The sequence below is a fragment of the Aythya fuligula genome, chromosome 8 (genome assembly GCF_009819795.1).
Source record: "Aythya fuligula isolate bAytFul2 chromosome 8, bAytFul2.pri, whole genome shotgun sequence".
In the NCBI taxonomy this organism is placed as follows: Eukaryota; Metazoa; Chordata; class Aves; order Anseriformes; family Anatidae; genus Aythya; species Aythya fuligula.
In genome coordinates, this window is record NC_045566.1 from 10,342,571 (window position 1) to 10,363,083 (window position 20,513).

The window sequence follows — 20,513 nt, forward strand, 5'->3', positions numbered from 1 at the left end:
TTTCTGTCTCCTGCCCTCCCCTCCACGGTAGGGAAGCCGTCAAAGTGTTGCTAATAGCTGTTATCACTTGGGAACTGTAACCCGAAAGCAATGAGTGATACCAGGCCTGGCTGCGATTTTCCCCCTTCTCTCTGCTAGCCATTTGTTACGCTGCTGCTGGAGGATCCCTGACAAAAAGATGCCACTATTAGAGCTGACTTTCCTAGAAGCTTTCGGAGGGTCTGCATTTGCTCCTGGGAAACCGAGAGGCAAAATTGTCCAGTGGCTTTTAGCTGGCAGAGATAAAGGTGGGATGGAGCCGGGGATGAAAAGCTTAAACGTAGGAAGGGTGTGAATAGTGAGCAGAAATAACGGTGTCAGCAGTGGGCTGCTGATTTATTTCCGTGCATGCTACACTTGCACCTGGGACTGCAGTCGAGCTCTGAGCCCCCTGGGGCAAGGCATGGAGGAGAAGAGAGCCCCCTCCAGCCGATCTGACCATGGAGGCATCAGGATGGAGGGGATGGAGCCCTTGTCCTGGTGGATCTGGGACAGAAACCCCACACCACATCCCTGTGTGCTCCTCCTGCTGGACGCAGCATCCCTCGGACCAAGGGGAGGGCACAGCTGTTTGGCCCAAGGGGAGCGAGGGGCTTTGTTCACGGGGTAATTTGCTTTATGGAATAAAATCTGGCGGAGATTTTTGTTGGAGTGGCTCTGGTATTCATCAGCCCGAGCTGGCAGCCGACACGCCTCCGAGGTAATTTCCCCTCCTTCGCATATCTGTGGGCTGTTCTTGTGTCCCCAGCTCGGCTGTAGCCTTGCCCCGGTGTTCATATTTGGCTTTTTAATCTTTTCTCATAAATCAGAGTTAGAGGGAGGAGTGTGACATCCCCGAGCCCCCCCAGTGAGTCCCTGACACAAGAGAAGGAGTCAAAGCCCTGGGGCCCTGCCACCAGCCCCTGCTCCTAGCACCAGACATGATATGCAGAAGTTGAATGATCGCGCTGGAAATTTCATCTTGAGCCAGGCGGCTGGCAAGGGCTTAGCACAGCCATTCCATCAAGGTTTCAGGCTCCAAATCTTGCTTGCTTCAAAGCTCTTTTTCCTTGGAGGGCTTTAGTGGTCAAATTTCCCTCTAGGTGCTGTAATTCTCTCTCAAACTGCTCTGCGAGGCTGTAAAACCGCGGGGCGGGTGGGGGATCGTGGTGCTGCGGCACGGTGGAGGTCTGGGGGCACCCAAGGTGCAAACCTCAGCAAAGCGACCGCTGGCATCTGCTGGGTGTAAGGGAGGGGCCTTGGCCCTGGCCCCTTGCTCCAATATTTTCTGGCAGCTGGGCCATTGGTGGGAAAGGGAATGTGCAGGAGAAGTGGAGGAGGAATGACGAACCCACAGCGAGCACTGGGGAGCTTCACTTCCACAGCCTGACAGTGGAAAAAAACACCCTTAGGTAGCTAGGAGGACATACTCTGGGCTCAGGGAGGTCTGGGGCATGGCTGGCTGGGACACGTCTTCAGAAAGTGCCCTCCCAAGTGACTCTGGTGTCAGAATTCCCCACAGGGACCCAGAATGGCATGAAGGATTTTCCAGCAATGATCAGCTCACGCTGGAGAATGGCACGGTGGAGCCGTGGTGTCAAGTTCAGCAAGAGCAAGGACAGCCTGCATCCCTTCCCATGGGCATGAAGCTCCAGAAGGAAGCCCCGAGGATGCTGAGCACCGTGGTGCTGAGCACCACCTCTGTGCCACCCTCCTCGCCTCTCCAATGAGCCCGGACCCGGGCAGATGCGATGGCCGCAGCCCCCGGTTTACAGGCCTCGCTTGGCCGTCACGGCCTCGGTCAGCCCCGATAGTAGAAGAACCTGATACAATAATCCTGCGTTCATTGCATCCCCTGTTGAGTGATTGGATTTTCTTTGACATATTGCCATGAAAATTGACCCAGCCTGGTGACTGACAGCTCTTGAGGGGCAGGAGAGCGGGGAGCGAGGAGCACGCTTACGCCTGGGCTCCTGCTGCCAGGAGAGGCGTTTGCAGGGGTGACTGTGGGGAAGAAATGGACTTTCCCAGAGAGTCTTCACATCCTAACGTTGCTGAATTTCAGTGGGCACAGAGGAAAGCAGCAGCCCTGGCTGCCAGCTCCTCCTCCTGAGCCCCGTGTGGTTACAAAGGGGGCTTTAATACCAAGCCCACCCGGCGGGGAAGCGCCCGGCCTGCCTGTGCCACACAGGCCTTGTCTCCCAGCAAAAGCCACCTAGAAATAATGAATCCTCCTGGGCTGAGAGGCTTTCAAGCTCTCTGAGAAGGGAATGAAAGATTTCCTGATTTCACCCTCTCCCTCCCTGCTCTCGTGGCTTCTTGAAGTTAATGTTCTTAGGCCCAGACGTGACGGGCAAAGGGAAAAGATCCATGTGGTGACAGGGGACGATTGATCTCCTTTACATAGAACGACTCTCCAGTCCCAGTTTAATCCCCTTGCTCAAGGCAAATGGGATTCTTTGTCAATGGAAACTTCAAAAGCCCGTCCCTGCCGAGAGATGGACCTTGTGCTTTATCTGCTGTCTGTCAGTCACTTGCTGCGTGTCCCTCCAAACAGCTCATCCGTCTTCCCACCCGTCCCTCTCCCGCTCAGGCGTTATTTCGCAGGTGCCCTTTCCAGCTCCTTTGGGACACCCGAAGGCAACCACAGGCCCTGTGGGTCTTTATTTTCCCTCACAGGTTTGGGAAATGCACGGGTTTACCCGGGAGCTATCTCTGCCTGCTGGCCCGGGGGGGGCAGGCAGGGTGTTTATGTGCTTGCCAAGGCACTGGCCCTCACGGGGAAAGCCTGGAGCTGCAATTTCTACCCCTGGTTCTGATGTTGCATTCCAAGTGGTTCAAAATATTACCCAAAATATCCAGAAAAAAAAAAAAAAAAAAAAAAAAAAAAAAAAAAAAGTGATCAAAAGCTGAAGTTCCCAGCACTAAAGCTCCCTGGGTGGCTGTGTCAGGGTGCATGTGCCCTCCCCAGGCTGCTGGCACCACAAACAAAACAGAGCCTGGGCGAAACAGCATGGTTTTTGGTGGCTGTGCAAGGGGACTACGAGTGCCCAGCCATGCTCCTGGCCACCCATGTGCCTGCCCAAGCTCTGGTCCTTCCCGTGGCAACGTCATATTAAGGGCAGCTAATTAGTGAATGATGCCCTTTGCAGTGATGCTGCGGTACTTGGTGCATTTTTTTCAGGACTTTCTGAGCCAAGGGGATGGGAGGTGGGTACTGAGGGGATGGGGATCCATCTGAGGAGGGGTTTTTCAGTGATTTGGGCTCCTCCTCAGGTGTGCTTTGGTCCCCCCGAGGCAGCCTCATTCCCCTCTTCCAGAACTGGCATATGGCTCTGGCTCCGCAGCTTCCGTGCATGATTTCACAGCCTGAGCTCAGTGTGCGTGTGATCAGCTCTCATTAGCTGTCATTAGACACAATCTGGAGTCTTGGAGCCCGCTGGGTCCTTCAGCTTCACTGTCCCCGAGCTGCACAGGGACCCAGCCGCTCCAGCACAGTGGGGGTATGGGGACAACATCCCCTTTGCTGGCCTGGCCCCAGAGCATGGCACTGCTGGGGACAGCCCAGGACGGTCATTTCCCTGGGGAACAGTGAGTGGCAGGGCAGGGAGCAGGCTGGGAAGGTGATGGGGAGTAGGGAACATCCCTCCAGGGTAAAGCGTGCCGAGCTGTGCTCACTTACCTTGGGGGTGCCCGCTGCCATGGCATCCTTCAGGATGGAGTTCTTACTGCCAAGAGAGAAGAGAAGGGGGTCAGAGACACGAAACTTCCGTGGTGGGCAGTGTGGGGAGCTCAAACAGCAGAGCACAGAGCTCCCCATCCCTGGAGCAACGGGGGACTCCTTATCCTGGCTGAGGAGGGCACAGAATGGAGGGCAGTGCCAGCCCAGCCTGCAGGAGAAAATGCTCCAAGGAGCAGAGCCCAAGAACGGAGCCACCCAAACCCAGGTGCTGTTGCTGGCATGATGCAGGATCCATCCCTGTCCCCGGGATTTGCACAGCTCCTCTCCCACCCTGGGGAAAAACAGGGAGCGAGCCTGTGGGGGCAACGGGAAGAAACCCACAGCAAGAGGAGTGTGGGGTGGTGAGCCCAGCATGGGGTCAGGCGTGATAAAACAGGAGGAAGGGAAACAGAGGGAGATTAAATCAGTGTAAAGAGCAAGGGAAAGAAGATCCCCGCTGCTCCAGCCGCTGCCGGAGGCTGGAGTGATTTGTTAATTCAGCTTGCTCCCTGTTTAGCAGTGAAGGAGGTCCCCGTCACGGTGCTCCTCCTTGCCTGCCCTCACCAGCGGGAGATGCTATAGATTTAATAACACCTTCCCCCCTCCAGACAGGTTAAACTTGAAACAATTACGTATCAAAGCCGACATGGCGGGGAGGCCTGCACTGTAATTTTTTGGTTATTAAAGTAATCTCTCTCATGTAAATTCTCCTGCTAACATGCTGCAAACAGCATTAGGAAATAAATTATTTCCCCGTGATTCGATTTGTCAATGCAAAGCACCTGCAGCAGGCAAAAAGGCTCTTGAAATATGCTGCCAGCCCCAGTGCCGGAGCTCGCAGGCGCGGGCTGGCGGGGCGGCTGGCTGCCCATAGCCCCGGGGAGGTGATGGATGGGTGGGTGGCGGGGGGGCTGCGGGGGCTGGAGGGGGGGGGAGAGGATGGAATTGTGTTTAATAACAAAATTTGTATGCAAGCCCGCATCCCAGGCTAAGGATGAGTGATCGGCAGCCAGAAAGTATTAAAAAGCCTCGCTAAACAGATGCTGACAATAGAACAAGACATATCAAATCAGATCTACTTCAGGAGCATTAATACACACACGCGCCCCCCCCCCGCCCCGCGCGCGCGCACGCCGCACACACACGCTCCTTTCTTCTCAATCACAGCAATATGGGAGACATCAATAAATTTTTATGAGACTTTTAGAAGATCAACATGGTACTAGATGTGACAAAAAAGCAATGTGCCTGTCATGTTCGCTTTGTCGGGGACACTTTAGCCCCAGATGCCGAGCTGCAGTGGCAGCGGGGAGAAATTGAATTTGGCTGGCTTTAATCTGCCTTGATTTGGCAGATGGCTGGGTGTTATGAAATGAGAAGGGATGGAGGAAGGTGTTTTCTCCCGGGGCTATGGCTCCCTCCTTCCCCAGTGCCACCATCCTTGCCCTTGCCCCAAAACGGGGGGATGCTCGTGCTTATCTGTCACTGCTGGGTCACCCCAAATGCTGGAGCACTGCTCCTGGCCCCGAGGTCAACGAGGCGCTTTAACATGAATCTGCAGCAAACAGACGGTGTTCCCAGGTGTTCCCAGGGTGTGCTGCTCAATGCGGACATGTGCAGAGCATTTTGGGGACATCACAGCCACCATCTTCACTGGCTGCAGCCCACAGAGCGAGGGATGCGCTGCTGGATGCTGGTGGGGGTGCAGGATGTCACCGTGCCCCATCCCACTGCTCTGCCACCTCCCTGGTCCCCCAGCCCTGCCACCACCTCCCACCTGGCCCCCTGCCACGAGCAGCTGGGGATTTGTGCACCTCCCGCAATACCTTGACCTTCTGAATTGCCCAAAGTGTGAAACAACGCTTTTTTTCTTTTATAATCCAAACATTGGGTTAAAAAAAAACAACTCATTTCCTCCCTTTTCTTGTTCAGGGTGTTTAAAATTATTCCTTTTAGAGGGCAAGAGGAAGAATCTCATTAATTCCTCCCAGAAATGGCTGTAGCACCAGGAAACTGGAGTTCCCAGGATGAGAGTTCCTCTGAAAGGTTACCACCGGCACCAAGAGGGAAGGGCTTGATTTAAATAACTTGGCAGAGTTTATATTGTTCTCCATTTGGAGGATCGCTGTCAGCTACTCCCTTGTAGTTCAGCCCTGTTCTACAGCAGTTGTTCATTTTTATTTATTTCCCGGGATGGGCACAAGCTCCGGCCCCAAGCCCCCGTGATGTAAGGGTGGTCAGAGCAGGTTATTGCCCAGATCCCTCTCTTTGAGGTTCCTGAGCCTTCCTCCAACACATCCCATCCCGACTGCCCCTGAAATAGCCCTGGCTCTGCCTGGCTGCTCTCCTCCATCCCATTAAATGACCCCGTGCTACCCACGCCACCCTCCCTGCTTCCTAAGGATGCTGGGAAGGGGCTGGGAACGGAGGGGCCGTCAGCAAAGAGAAGCCTTCCTGTCCATAAACACCACCGACAAATTAAAAATGGTAAAAGGGAAATAAAGACCTTTAAAGTTCAAACACTTTTCGGTGCCTTTTAAAGTTTTTTGCTCAAGGCCCTTGCAGAGAGCACAATCTTTGGAGACCTTGGGATTCTCTTTAATCACCCAGCCAGGCTGCAGTGGTCTGAAATGATTACACATTTACATAGTAATAACCCCAACACTCCCCACATTATTTCATGGCTAGCATATTTCCACTCGGAGAGTGATCCATGTGTTTTAAATTATAACCTGTACATAGGAAATTAGTTACTAAGTACGATATTCACAGGCTCGTCTGACACTTCTAATTAAGGTGATTTACACAGAATTATCCTACGAAATAAAAAAATGGTGTTTTGCTAGCTAATAAAATATAATTACTACCCGCTTTTATAAGTTACAGTTAGTTTTAATCTATTTGGGGAATTGTTTATCTAGTTCAATACAGCAAAACAACTTCTTCGCCTTTTAGGCAATCCCCCCCAAACTACCACATAAGAAAGGAAAGGTCCTGGAGAGACCCAGAAGCTTGGGCAGCCTCGCTCTGTCCCCCGAAGGCTTTGAGTTTCCAGATGGGAACCACGGGGGCTGCGGCATCCCTGCACATGTGGATGTTTGGTGCCACTGCTGGGGACAACACGAGGTCCCTGCCCTGGTGCTGCTGGCCTGGAGTGGCACCCAATGGGCCCCCTCGCTGGAGGGCTCCAGATTTATTTATTTTTTATGGCTCCTGCCTTTTGGGGTGTGCTTGCCAGGGAAAAAAAAGAGTCACACGCAGGGAGTGCTGCCCTTCCCATCCCCATGGATGGAAGCTGCTGCTTCCCATCCTGAGAGCCCAGGGCGTGAGCTGGAGGTTAGATCATCCAGTTGTGCTTTATCACGAGCAGAGCAGTGCTTGTCCTTTTTCTTGAAGCTCTTGCAAGCTGGGGATGTTGTAGCAACAAAAGGAGACTGAGGGTGCTCCAAGGGGACACCTGGGCACAGAGCAGTGGCAGCACTTGCCTAAAATTACAGTGTCAGCGCCAGAAGAAGCCTGGAGGCTCCACACAGCCACCTGAGCTCCCCAGGCATGGTCAAGTGGGATTTAATCCCACAGAGCCCCCATTCAGGGTTAGGAGGAGCATCCCTCAGGGACGGGCTGCGCTCAGCACCTCCCCACGTAATTAATAACAACAGCACAAGAACAAATTCCTCGAGCCCAGGCAGTTACACGTGTTTGTGCTCAGCCCTTAGTGCTGCTGCATTGCCATGCTGCTGCTGCTATTTTCCAGCCCTGCAGAACAACCTCATCAGCCCCCGGGATGTGACGGCACCAGCCAGAGCGCGCCCAGCTCCTGCCCGGCATCCCACAAAGCCAGCAGCTTTCTGCACGCCGTGGCCAGAAAGCTGCTGATTTATTTCTTTAAAAACAATCCGGTGGACACAATTTATTTTTAGCGGCTCGGGAGCCCAGCCTCGGGACGGAGCAGCCGCAGCGGAGCCGCATGGAGCGAACGCCGGCAGGGAATAAGCAGCAGCCGGGCAGAGAGGGAATTGGATTTTTGTGGACGCCAGTTTAAATAAGTGGAAGTGTCACTTGAAGCCTAAATAAGGAAATGAGGGTTTGATTATTTTTTTTTTTAACTACACAAGGCCAAATCCTCACCCAGCCGCGGGTGACAGCTCCCCGGAGCAGCTGGACGTGATCCGTGCTGGCAGGGGAGGCACGTCGGGATTTTTAACCTGCTCCAAGCACTGATTTAAACACCCCCTGCATCCGATGGCGAAAAGGGCTGAGTGATGGTAAAAATCACCAAAGATCCTGGAGTGGGGCCCAGCAGCACCCCTGGTCCCATCTGTGCTCCCCAAGTGCTCTCCCAGTCAATATTTGCAGGCTCCCAGTGCCCAGCACGCAGACAGCTGTGCCCAGCCCAGAGCAGCAGAAATGCAGCAGGACCACCAAGCACCCCGAGCGAGGGACCCCAGGCCCCTGCATGCCCTGTCCCCTTCATGCTCACGGCTCCTTTTTTCTCTGCTGAGCTTTTCTCCCATCGTTTTCAGGGTGCCCCGTGCCCCCGCTCAGGGTGGGCGACAGGTTTCTGCGGGGTCTGGGTGGCGAAAAGGCGGTGTGGGTGCGTGGGGCGAGGGTGGGATGGAAAAAATGTGTCACTCTTTGAAAAGGAGGTGGCTGGAGAAATCAAGAGGGAAGTCGGAAGGAAAGGTCATGCTTGAGATTGATCCGGGGGGCTCTTTGCTACCGCGGCTGTAATGAGTGTTTAATTATTCCCAGCTCACGTGGCGGTTCAGAGCAGGCTCCGCAGAAGAGGCATGCGTCGCTCAAGGGAAAATAACCGACCGAGGATTTATTTCTCACCCCTGCTCTCTGTGTGTACCCATCCAGTGCTGTCCCCCCATGCAGCTCTGCACCCTCCTGCCTGCCTCCTTTTCCCCGTGGACCCGTGCCATGGGGTTAGGGCATCGGCTTTGGGCGCTGCCAGTCTGCAGGCGCTGCCAGGAGCACTTCTAGCACCTTAGGGTGCTGTTGAGTGAAGATGTACCTAAGTTTTCTTACCTGCCCTACAAATGGATGGGAAATGCCCTCAGCCCCAGGTCGTGGGGCTGCTCAGCATCCCGTAGGGGCTGCAGCGGGATGTAGGGTCGGGGCAGTGCTCTGTGCGCGCGGGGGGGCCGCAGGGTGCGCTCTGCCCTTTCTGTCTGCAATTAATCTGCCACTGCGAGGGGCAGGGACACAAATCAGAGGGGGATGAAAGAGGATAAATCCACGGTATCAGCAGCACCACATTGGCTAGATAATAAACAGACTCCTCTCCTCGTAAATTTTCCTCCTTTCCCCCATGGTTCCCCACCAGTGACACCAGCAGGTGTGGACCTGGGCTCCTCCGAGCCTTCCTGGTGTCCCAGATGGTGGGGAGAAGATGGGGACTCTGGTCTGGGCAGGAATCCTTCACCCCATACACACACCTGGGTGCAGTGGGGACAGACGGGACAGCTTTGGGGTGGCACAGTGAAATCCCATCCAAGGTCACGGGCTTTATGTGGTGCTCAGGGCGTTTGTCGGGTGACACCAGCACGTGGGGTGGGTGGTGGCAGCACTGCAGGTGGCCCTGTGCCCTACCCAAATGTCCTACGAATGCTGACACTGCCGGGTGGGTTTCTCTGGTGTTAATTTAAATCTGGTAGGAGCCACGCTGCCCCTTCCCATGCATCCTGAATCCAGCCTCCCAGATGCTGAGCAGCTCTGCGGGGCAGGGCAGGATGCAAAAACCTTCCCTGCTCCATCACAGGGGGAAACAGCAGCTCCCCAACACCGTCCCTGTCCCAGCAGCATGGGTTTTGCTGGGGGATGACGGCTGCAGGGCCAAGCCTGGAGGCACCCAGTCCCGTCACCGCACAAAGTACGGTCAGGCACTTAATAGCACCTGTCCCCACCATCTCCAAGTGTGGATTTATGCCTCGAGGGGTCACCTCTGGTGAGACTCTAATAACACGACTTTATTAGCTTTCTTGTTCCTTCTTTTAAGATACAGGAGCACGGGGGGAGGAGGGCAGCGGCACCTCGCGAGGAAGAGGGGGGTGCACGGGTGGGAAGTGGCTGCCCTCGCGCTTCCCCTTCTCGGTGACAAGGGGGAGAGGGAGAAAAATGATGCTCCCTCGAAATTTATCATGCACCCAATTACAATGTTAATTGGCAAGTCCCAGAAATCAATTAATTCGCAAATTTTTTTCAATTAAAAATTAAGATAAATCATAAAACGTTATTAAGCAAAGGCCAAACTCCGTGAACTTTTTTTTTTTTTTGTAGGCATCTGTTTTTTTTTTTTTAATTTAAATAAAAAAAAAAAGAGCTGTGTTGCCAAAGCCCGATGCCCTTGAGTGCCTTTGCTGAAGCGCAGGGGGCTGTCATCAGCAGGACTGGGCTGAAGACAGATAAAAAAATATCGACCAGTCGGACACACTGCTTCTGCTTTATTGATCAGGCGGGAATTTAACTTGCTGTGCATATCCACCGTGTCAGCAAGGGCCACGGGCGAAATTAAAAGTACTTGGCTTGGAGATGTCGCCTTGATACCGGGGGGTGGGGAGGGAGGGAGGGGGACGGAGAGGGGGAGCAGGGGAGGAAAGGAGAAGAAGGAGGTGGAAAGAAAGAAGAGGGGAAAAGCAAGAAGAGCGACAGAAGTCGAGGAGTGGGAGGGAGATGTTGAGTAGGGTCAACGCCTGCTTTCCCTGGCTGCCATCTCGTGTTGGCCTGGGCTCCTCGCCCTCTCTGGGTGCTCCCAGGTGGCTGGTGCATATTTAAGGGAGGGAAGCAGCATGTGTTTTAGTGGGGCTCTGGACAAGAAGCCCCTCTCATCCCCAAATGCCTCCAACCTCCCTCACCCAGAGGCTGGGGGACCTGCAATGCTCGCTGCACGAGAAGCCTGGGAAGTACCTGGCTGTCAGGTTAAAGTCCCCAGGCATAAATCGAGGAGCCCTGAGGTGAGAGCCATGACCCCGCTGTGACACATGACAACAGAGCTAATTTGGGTTTTACGCTCTCTATTTATCCTGCTGGGCCTGGCAGCCTGGCCGCTCTCCCTCCCTGCTCAGCCCGCTCCCACTCGGGGAAGGGCTTCTCCAAGGGATCTATGGGGCGGCTCAGGGCTCGGCACAACCCCCAGGGATGAAGCAGCCCCTCACCCCGGGCACTTTGAGGAGCAGCTGTATTTAAACACCAGGTTTCCCAAGCAGGAGAAGGGGCAGATCCGGGTTTAATAACTTGCTGGGGGTCCTACCTGCTGTGCCCTGCCAGGAGTAACTCTGAAAGCCCCCAGCACATGGGCACACAGGGACCATGGAGCTGGTGTGCCCTCACCTTGTCCATCAGCCCAAGGGCTCTGGGTGGTTAGCTGACGTTAGCACAACTTCAAGACATTAAGACTTAAATTATGACTTTAAGACATTAGCATGACTTTAACCCAAAAGGCCACCAAACACTGAGAAAGCAAACCATGAGAGGATATGAAATCCAGGATGCCTCTCCACAACCTGGAGACACCTTTCAAGGACAGTCACCATCACCTGGGTGGAGGTGGAGTGACCAGGCCATCTCCCAAGGTCCTGTAGCCTTCACTTTTTCCTCCTATATTGCCAGCATCCCTGTTATTTGTTACCCCCCATGCCTGGAGCTGCCTCCAACCCCCAGGAGAGCCACTTAGCTCGGTGCAGTGCCAGGCTCTGAGGCTGCACATCGTGCTTCCAGCTGGGCTGCCAGGGGACAGAGGGGTAAAAAGGGCAAGAGGAAAAGAGCTGATGTGCAAATGAGGGAGAGAAAGCTTCAGAGCGATGCTGAAGCGAGATTTAAGCCTTGGCAGAGATGCAGTGGGAGGTGCTGTAGGAGCTGGAGCTGCCTCAGCCCTGTGTTTGGCTCTTCCCCTCTCACATGGATCAAAGCTGGCTCCAGGAGTCAGACTAACTCTCTCCTGAGCTGCCCTGCCTGAGCTCACACCATCCGTCAGTCCCAAAAGTGGGAACAGAGCTGCTGTGGTCTGTCCCCGCTCCCCCCTCTGGGCCATTCCCCGGCTGTAATGATAAAAATGATTCTTTGGGGAGTGGAGATCCCAGCTCTGAAGCACAACTTTGCTGCTGGTCACACAGGGAGGGATCTGCTAGGTGTCACGCAGGGAAATAAAACACCTCTGCCAAATATATCTTTAAGAAGAGCACTGCATTTTCAAGAACAGAGCATCATGTTATTAAAAACCAGTGCATCCAAAGGGATGTTTCCCAACCTTCAAGTGCTTGACTCAGCAAATGTAATATTGGTAATGTGACTTCCTAAGGGTTTTTCTCCACCCTGCCTCTCCCACGTCCCTATTCAGTCTCTTCCCAGGGAGCAGTGGGTAAGGTTTAAGCATCCCCATCCACAGGAGCTGTGTGCGGTACAGGACCCAGCTGTTATAAACAAGAACAAAACTGTCCTGACCCTAATTCTGAGGAACAGTCACTCTGTGACACTTGAGCTGGAGCAGACACCGAGCATTGAGGTGGCAGAGGTGCCGGAGGGCAGCGATATCAGCAGTGCCATCAGAGAAAAGCACTGCTGAACGTGCCCTCTGTGCCTCACCAGCTCTGCTCGTATCAACCTGCAGGAGCACAGGCAGAAATACACCTGTATGTGCAGGCACGCGTGTACCTGCCTGCAGGAACACCCATGGGTGCTGCTCGTGCCAGCTCGAACAAGGTGTAAAGCAGGTGAACGTGAATCGAGGAGACCCACGTGTAGTGCTCAGGTAGGCTTCATGCAGAGCACCCCTCCTGCTGCCGTGCTCGTGCTCCGCCAAGGTGAGCTGGGAGGTAATTCCTCTTCGGAGGAGGAACACCACCAGTCCTGCCTTGCAAGAGTTAAACCCCATAAAAGCGAGGTTTGTAGTTTTGTTTTCTTTCAATTTATACCCTTCGCTTAAAGAGGTGGGGGGGGGGGGAAGAAAGGAGGGAGAGAAAAAAGAAAGCCAGGTGACATATTCTAAGAGGGAGCACCGAAAACGTGTTAAGCACTTCAAAATCTCATATATTCAATCGGCCTCTGGCAAGACATCTGCCTAATGTTAGCGCTTAAATATCCTTTTCCATTTTACATGCATTCAAGTCTCATTTGAGCGAAATGAAACGGTATTATTAAAGGGAGATTTTGCACAAATGGCCTGAATTTGACATGTCAAGTTCAATGAGGCTGTTACATATGTAACACCGAGAAGGGCTCGGAGGCTGCCGGCTCTTGAAACAGCGCCAGTGGCTCAGAAATGAAATTTGCATTCAGAGAGCCTGGCCTTGCCGTGCGGAGCTGCGTGCAGGGCTCAGCCGGGTGGTGCCCACCGTGCTGGTGCTGCCCGTGGGGAAGGGCTGTCCCTGTCCCTTGGGGACAGCAAACCCGGCCCCAGAGCTGAGCAAGGGGCATGTTGGCTGGGTGGGCAGCAGCACTTGGGTGGCTCTTCCAGCTCCCTCCTGTCCCAGCTCCTGAGATAGCCTGGAGGAATCCCTTTTCCTCCTTCCCTTCCACTGCCTCCACCGCGTGCTGCTGAGCTCTGCGCCGGTGATGCCCAAAAAACCCTGTTGAAGGCAACAGCACAGGGCAGCCCCACAAATGGCTTCACTGCCAGCCTCTCCCCTCTCCATCGGGCCCCAGGGCAGCCTCGTGGGCTGTGCTGTCTCAGGGGAATTTGGGGCTGCTGCCAACGTGCTGCCTCCCTGCAGCATCCCCGGTGCTGCCGGCTCAGCAGGCAGGAGGGGATCTGCCTTCCTAACCCCCCGTGCTGGAAATTTATGATTTTGTTGCAAATCATTAAGGTTTATTAAAACTTAACAGTGCAAGCCATGATTGGCTACATCCTCTTTAAATTAAGAAAAAAAAAAAAAAAGAAAAAAGAAAAAAGAAAAAAGAAAAAAAGAGGCCCTTGGAAAGCAGCCCCCCGGTTCGCTTCTCCCCATCAGGCTGATCAGGAACAGCTGCTCAGCCATTTCGGTAACGAGTCGGCGTTGGCAGGGAGCGGCCAGGGCTGCCGGTGCCCGTCATGTTTATAGGCCTACATTTTATTTTTATGTTTATTGGGTTATTTGAGATCATTATTAGTTTCTCTCTCCTCTTGTTGATGTGTTCTCGCTCCCGGCTCCTGTGGGCAAGGAGGGTGGGGGAATGGGAGAAGGGGCCACCCGAGGGACGGAGCCCCTATCCTGCCCTCTGCAGCGGGCACACCGGCACTGTGCACGGCCGCTGCCTGCAGCTCAGCCTGCTTCACCCCAACCCGCAGCCTAGATTGAGCGTTATCTATCACGGAGCGGAGGGAGTCGTTATTTAATAATTAATCAAGACCTCTGCTTCTTCTTCGCCGCCTGCGTGGCCGAGCAGAGCGGGCGAGGGAAGCGAGGGCAAGCCGGGGAGAGCTGTCTCCTCTCTAACTGCTGCTGTTATTTAAAGGAATAATGCCATTCTTTTTCATTTGTCAGCTGGCCCACAATGGCCCTTGTCACGCTTTATGATTTAGAGTTTCCTTTCCTTTCCCATTAAACGCCACCTTCCCATCACCGCCTCGCGCCAGCCGTCCTCCGCGCCTGGCTCGCGGTTTCAGTTTCGCTCTGATATTGGCCCAACTTCTTTGATGGGCTCCTCGGAGCGCTAATTGCTTCTGTTCATTTAAACCTGTTCACTAATTTGCAGTGGCCCTTTATTAAGTTGGATGCGGCCCAAATTACGCCATAAATTACGCTGGCGAGGGGAGCGGGTGGCGGGGGGGATAAATGGGCTGGCTCTTCCCTGCGCCCTCCTTCCCTGCGCACCGCCGGGGAGCGCAGGATCCGGCCCGACGCTGTGCGGGTGCTCCCTCTGACAGCTCCCAGCCCACCTGGGGACCTCTCTGGTTCTCCCCCTCTTTTCCCTTCCCTCTGTAACGTTTATTGCTCGGTGGCAAAGAAGATCCCAGCCAAGCTGGGGCTGGGATGGATCCGGCTACCTCTGCGCTCACCGCAGCCGCGTGGAGCCCCTTGCCATGGCACACATGCACACGCTGGTGCAGGTGCTCTCCCTCCCCTCCTACCACCTGGTGATGTAACTCAGCTTCTAGCCCTCCGTTTGATTCCTTTCCTCACCTTTTAATGACCGGGGAATTCATTAATAATTGAAATAAACACGCTCTTTTCCAAGGCTGCTGAGTTTTATTAAGGCAGGGGCAGGGATCTGCCAACCCTTGGCTGCAGCCATTTCCTAAATAACTGCTAGCAGTTAAAATGCAATTATTATTATTTTATTTTTTTAAAAAAAGAGGATTTTGCTGTGCTGGGGAAAGCGGCAGGAGCTGAAGGCAGCTGAGGGGCAGCGTGCATGCATGCTGCAGTCCTGCTCCATCATAGGACATGTCCTGGCCATGGCAGCATTCCATGTGGCCAGGATGGGACCAGGCTGAGGGTACCAGGACTCTTGCAAAGCTCTGCTCGTGGCCGTACCTACATTTCCTCTGGCACCCCAGGCTGGAGGTGCCGTGGGTGGCTGCTTACCTGATGTTCAGCTGGGTCAGCTTCTCCAGCTCCTGCTCCATGTGCTCCTGCAGCTCCCCAGGGCGAAGGAGGACCTGGCAGATGGGGCAGATGGGAGCCTGGCTGTCAAACAACGTTGCTTTCTTTTTGCCTGCAGGGAAGGAGAAGAGGGGGGAAAGCTTTAGCTCCTGTGCAGCCTCAGTCCTGGGGAGGTGGCCGAAAGCAGCATCACCTGCACCCTGCTCTGAGCCCCGTCCCCCAGCAGTTTGGTTTGGGTACAGCAGCTTTAGGACAGATTTTCTCATCACTCCTGCTCCTGAGCAGCAGGCACAGAGGGAGTCTGGTGGAGTCTAGAAACCAGCAAGTTTTTTTCTAGTATATCCCCATTTCTCCTCCTTTCTCACATTCCTAGTGACAGGGACTGGCCCTGTCCTGCACACAGGCACAAGAGCATCCCAATGATACAGAGTGGGGGGAAAGAGCCCCATTTCTGGGGTGCCCCTCCATAACCCCAGTTTTCCCCATTTCCAGAGCAGACAACACAGCTCAGAGATGGATGTCACAGTGTTTCTCTCTGTTCCTATTAACTAAACAGCAAATTAAGAAGAACCAACTTAATGTTCCTCGGTGCCCCTGGAGCCAGGTGGTCAGGACCCCAAAGGACAGAGCTGTTTACCCCTGGATGTGGGTGCTGCTGATCCCCTCCTTGTCCCCAAACGCCACCCCTCCACATCCCCAGCCCTGCCAGCTTTCCCCGCTCTGAAGCCAATTTCCTCCAGCTCGGAAACTTTATTGCCCCCTCTGTAAGGAATATACAGTGCCTATTTAACCTAAAATAAAACTCTAAAGCAAACAGTGAAGTTTCAATAAAAGGGAAAAGCCCAGGGGGTGCCCAGGCCCCTCTCTCCCGGCTGTATTAGCAGCTCTGCTCATGAGAGGGCGTGCGGAGCCCGGCTCAGCTGGCTGCGTTGGGGAGGAACATGCTTTATAGCCGCCTGTTGTCATCCAACGCCAACCCTCCTGCTGGATTATTTATTTATGTATTAGACATGGATCAAATTGGTTAAACCCGAGCGAGAGGCAGTAATGCACAATAAAGCAGGCAGTGCTGGATACGAGGGGGCGACGTGCGGCGTGGCCTTCCAATCGGAAGCCAAAAGGTGCCATTTTATGGCTCCTAACGATGGCAGAGCCCAGTTAAATGCATCCCTGTTAAAGGAATAGACCTTCTCCAAGTATAAAGCATCGGCACGGGCAGCTTTACTGGGGCCCTGCTGCTCAGTGTAGGTGCCTGGCGCAGGCATTTAATGAGAGGAAGGGTCTGAAAGAAGTCAGAGTCACCTTGGCCCATTGCTGCCTTCCAGCAGGACACGACATGTGCCTGGCAGAGCAGGGCTGCCGCCAGGACATCACCTGCCCTCTTCTTCAGCCTCCTGACACAAGAGAAGGGAAAGTGAGGCATGGGGCAGTGCTATGGGGCTTCCCCTGCATCTCCATCCACCGGGAACTCTCCCACATGCAGACCCGGTGGAGAGCCCAAGCTGGACTTGAGTTGCTCCCAACAGCTCCTTGAGGAGCCCTGGGCACATCCCTCGGGTCCTTGTCCCCCCATCCCGATCCTCCTGCAGCAAAGGGGAGGACGAGGGGTGCTGCCACATGGCTGGGATCACCCCTCTCTTTCCTGCTCCTGCCCTCATCTTTAATAACACCCAGAAACCAAGCCCAAAGAAGCAGCTCCCGCTGACCCTTGCGGGAAAGGTCGGCATTTCAGCAATTCCACCTTCCTGCTGGAGCCTTTCCACTTTTGTGTAGCGGGGGCCCAAAATAGCCCAGGAGCGTCCCCGACCACCTGCTATTTATAACCCCAGCTTCGCAGCAAAACAATGGAGCTGTCTGAGTCTCCTTCCCAAAATAAACAGGCGGCCTTTGAGCGGACGGGAAATCCTGCTGGATCCCCGCTGCGGGGCGTGCAGATGGACGGGGGAGCGGGCTGCCCTCCGCCCTCCTGCCTCGGCCACTGCCGTGGGACCTGCCAGCCCCTGGCTGCCACCCTCAGCCTGGGATGGGGACACTCACGGAGGGTGATCCGGGGGTTGGGGGGTGTTTGTTGAGGGGGTGATGGATAATCGCCATGACTCTGTGTTGGGGAAGGACACAGCCGTCACCCTGCATCTGCTCAGGAGGTGCTGTGACATCAGGGCAAGGTCCCCTGGCCCCAGAGAGCGTGGTGGGCTGTGGCTCAGGCTACAGCAAGGGCTTCAAGAGGGGCAGGAGAGCAGGGCCCACACCGTGCCACCAAGCCCCTGGTGAAAGCAGGGGGCAGAGGAGCCCCTGCTCCTGGCCCAAGGGGCTGACAGCCGTGCTTTGGCAGGCGCTGGGCTAAGTGACAGTGACAGGCAGAGGGCAGGGGATGGTCCTGGTGCCAGCAGGACACCTACGCCAGCCTCCCCAGCTCTGCCAGGCTCCCTGTGTGTCTCCCTGGATCAGCAGGGCCACATCTGCAGCATGCCCAAGGGCCCCATGCTCGCCCACGCTGCTGCGTGCCACGGCACCCAGCTCTGTGCCATGCGGTGCTGGGTGGCAGGGAGGGTGAGCACAGCAATCTCCAGCATTTGGAAATCTTCAGTATTTATTTTTTATCTCCTCTCTGGAGCTGGAGCACCCATGCTGCATGTGGGTGGACCAGGGTGAAACACGGGGTCCAGATCCCCGAGCAGGCTGGCCCCATGCCTGCACCAGCAGCAAGTGCTCCCCGTCCTGCCCTGTGCCAAACCAGCTCCTGGGAGACCCTGAATGGCTCTTTTCAGGCTTTTGTTTTTTTGGCAGCTGTGTTTTTGTTTTCCTTGCCCCTCTCTCTCTCGCCGCCGCTCGGCTCCAGTGTTTACCCTCCTCGGCTCTGCCGCGCTCCCCCCCGCCGACCCCCTGCTCGCCGGTGCCAGAGAGATGAAAAGGCAGAGCCGTGGAGCTCCCGCTGTTTGCCTGGGCTCCTGGGCTCCGCGGAAATGTTGAACTCCAAGTGTTGAAACGGAATATTTCCTGCTCCGACAGCCGAGCGCCCGATGCGCAGACGCACCCCTGCGCGGAGGAATTTGTCCACGGGCCCCGTCAGAGGGCGTCTGCAAGCAGATCCCAGCCCAGGTGGGAATGACCCCAAACCCTCCCGATCCTGCTGGGGATGGAGGGACAGATCCCAGCCTCAGCCATGCTGACACGAATCCAGGGTAATGCCACTGGGTCCTGAGCCAGCCTGATCCACCCCAAAGCCCTGCTCGCAGAACCTGCCCACAACAAAGATGGGAAAAGCTATTTTGGAGAATTAAAGTGGAAAAAAAGGGACCCAGCCCACCAACGGCCCCAACAGCATATGGTGTACACAGACCTCCATCGCCACATGGCACTAAAGCTCCCAAGTCACTCTGTGTGAGCAAAGTTTACAAGGCACGAGGGCTCGCCCTGCCCAGGAGCCCAGCAAGTTGCCAAGTTAATGGAATAAATTGTTTGTAATTAAATTCGTTGCTCAGCTCTGCTGAGGGCTTATAGCACAGCCAGCACGGCTCGCCGGGTGCCACCGTGGGTGGCACGTGTGGGGAATGCTCACGGGGACGTGTTCCCTGCTGAGGATCTGCTTCATCTTTCCTAAAGGACGTTCACTGGGCAGACTCCAGGGCACCCACCCGGGTCTCAGAGCATCTTCTCACCACACTGTTCTTCCTCAGGGCCATTAGAAACTCTCCCTTTTTTCATCTTGCCCCCGGGAGGACCAGCACTGCTCTCCCAACTCCTAATTTTCCAGCATCTCAAACTGTTTTCCACTTGTCTGAGTCCAGAAACCCCCCCTTCTCCGAGACGCCTCCCTCCATTTCATCCTCCCATTTTCTCTCTCTCCCTCTTAAACACTCCATCATTTAACACCCATCACAGCCGGTTGATCTGAAACCCTCCTGAATAGCAATGACCCCGTGCCGGGGCCCCGCGCGCCGCTCCTGGGGCCGTGCCGGAGCCAGGTGGGTGGTAATGGAAGTGCTGACACCGGCTCCTTGACAGCAGCGCCGCTGCCAGCGCCTGTAATAATCCCTCCTGGCTCCCCCTCGGCTCGGCTTCTGCGGCGATTATTTTCCATTCGGTGATGGGCCTGCTGTTATTTGTGTACTGATAGCAGATATCTCGTGTGACAAGCTTCCTTTCCTTCCAGCTCAAAAAACAATAATTCAAAGAAAGCCCCATATTAGCTTGGAAATAGCCAGGCGCTCGCTCCTCTCCCCGTGAGCCCGCGCAGCATCCCAGGAGGCTGGCGCTGCGCAGCCCTGACAGTGAGTGCTGGGGAAGGGGCTTCCACGGCCAGGGGAGGATGACAACGGGTGATGAAGGTGGAGGTGGCTCTGGGCAGCACAGGGCACCTGTCCCCACAGCAGCAGAGCCTCCTGGAAGGACAAAAACTACTTGGTGGTAAGGGGAGGGAGCGTGGTAGCGTTGCTCATCGCTGTCCCATCTCCCCGCCACGCAGGGTGGTTTAATGGTGTGCTCATGGGGCCGCATCCTGCCTGCTGGGTGCCTCCTGGGGTCCTGCTGGCTACGGTTGGGGCAAAAAAGGGATCGCTATGGAGTCACCTTTCATTGAGCAGAGCTGCAGTTCTCCGGAGCAGGTGTATTTTGGAGGGCTGTGCATGCAGGAAGGGAGAAGGGGTCCTGAAGAGAGGCTTTTTTTGCAAGCTAAAGCTTTGGAGGAGTCACCTCTCCATGCCACCAGCAGAAGCTGGATGGGTGTTTGTTTGACAGTGCCCAGGCCAGCACGTGGAACAGGGCCACCCCTGCCTTGAATCCAAGTAAGGGGCAGGGGTTTGTACAGCTGTGATCGGGGAGGACAGACGGACAGAGGGACTTCTGTGACCCTCTGAGCAAAGTGGGACACAGCAAAGAGCCAAACTCAGCCCCTGCGTCCCCTCAAGAAGCCCGATCCCCGGTAAGCTGCTGGGCTGCCAAGCAGCTTAGCAAATACACCTGCTTCTCCCGAGGCTAAAAAAACATCTACAGTGGGATCCAAGGCAGCAAATGCTAAAATCTTGACTTCCTTCCAAAGAAAAGAGTTGCTCTACCATCTGCCTCTCCAGGCGTGAAGCTGTGCAAGGTGGCCCCTGGGGACCGGCTCCGTGTGTCCCCCTGGGACCCTGGAGGACACTGCCAGGGACACTCCTTGGAAGGCAGGCACGGTCCCGTCCCGTTCTGGCACCACATTTCTGGTGGGTTGTTGGGAACCCTCCCAAAGCCCAGGACCCCAGGGTCCCCTCCCA

At 55.1% G+C, this 20,513-nt stretch overlaps 1 protein-coding gene across 3 annotated transcripts in view; it reads right to left on the reverse strand.

Moving 5' to 3' along the window:
- The window catches only part of RNF220 (ring finger protein 220), a 179,425-nt gene that overhangs the window by 58,548 nt on the left and 100,364 nt on the right, over window positions 1-20,513 (reverse strand). For all 3 annotated transcript variants that reach the window (XM_032192570.1, XM_032192568.1, XM_032192572.1), the window contains 2 exons: window positions 15,247-15,376; window positions 3,701-3,746 (listed from right to left, as the gene is read on the reverse strand). In XM_032192570.1, the coding sequence (XP_032048461.1) occupies window positions 3,701-3,746; window positions 15,247-15,376 (176 nt within the window). The remainder of the gene's footprint in view (window positions 1-3,700; window positions 3,747-15,246; window positions 15,377-20,513) is intronic.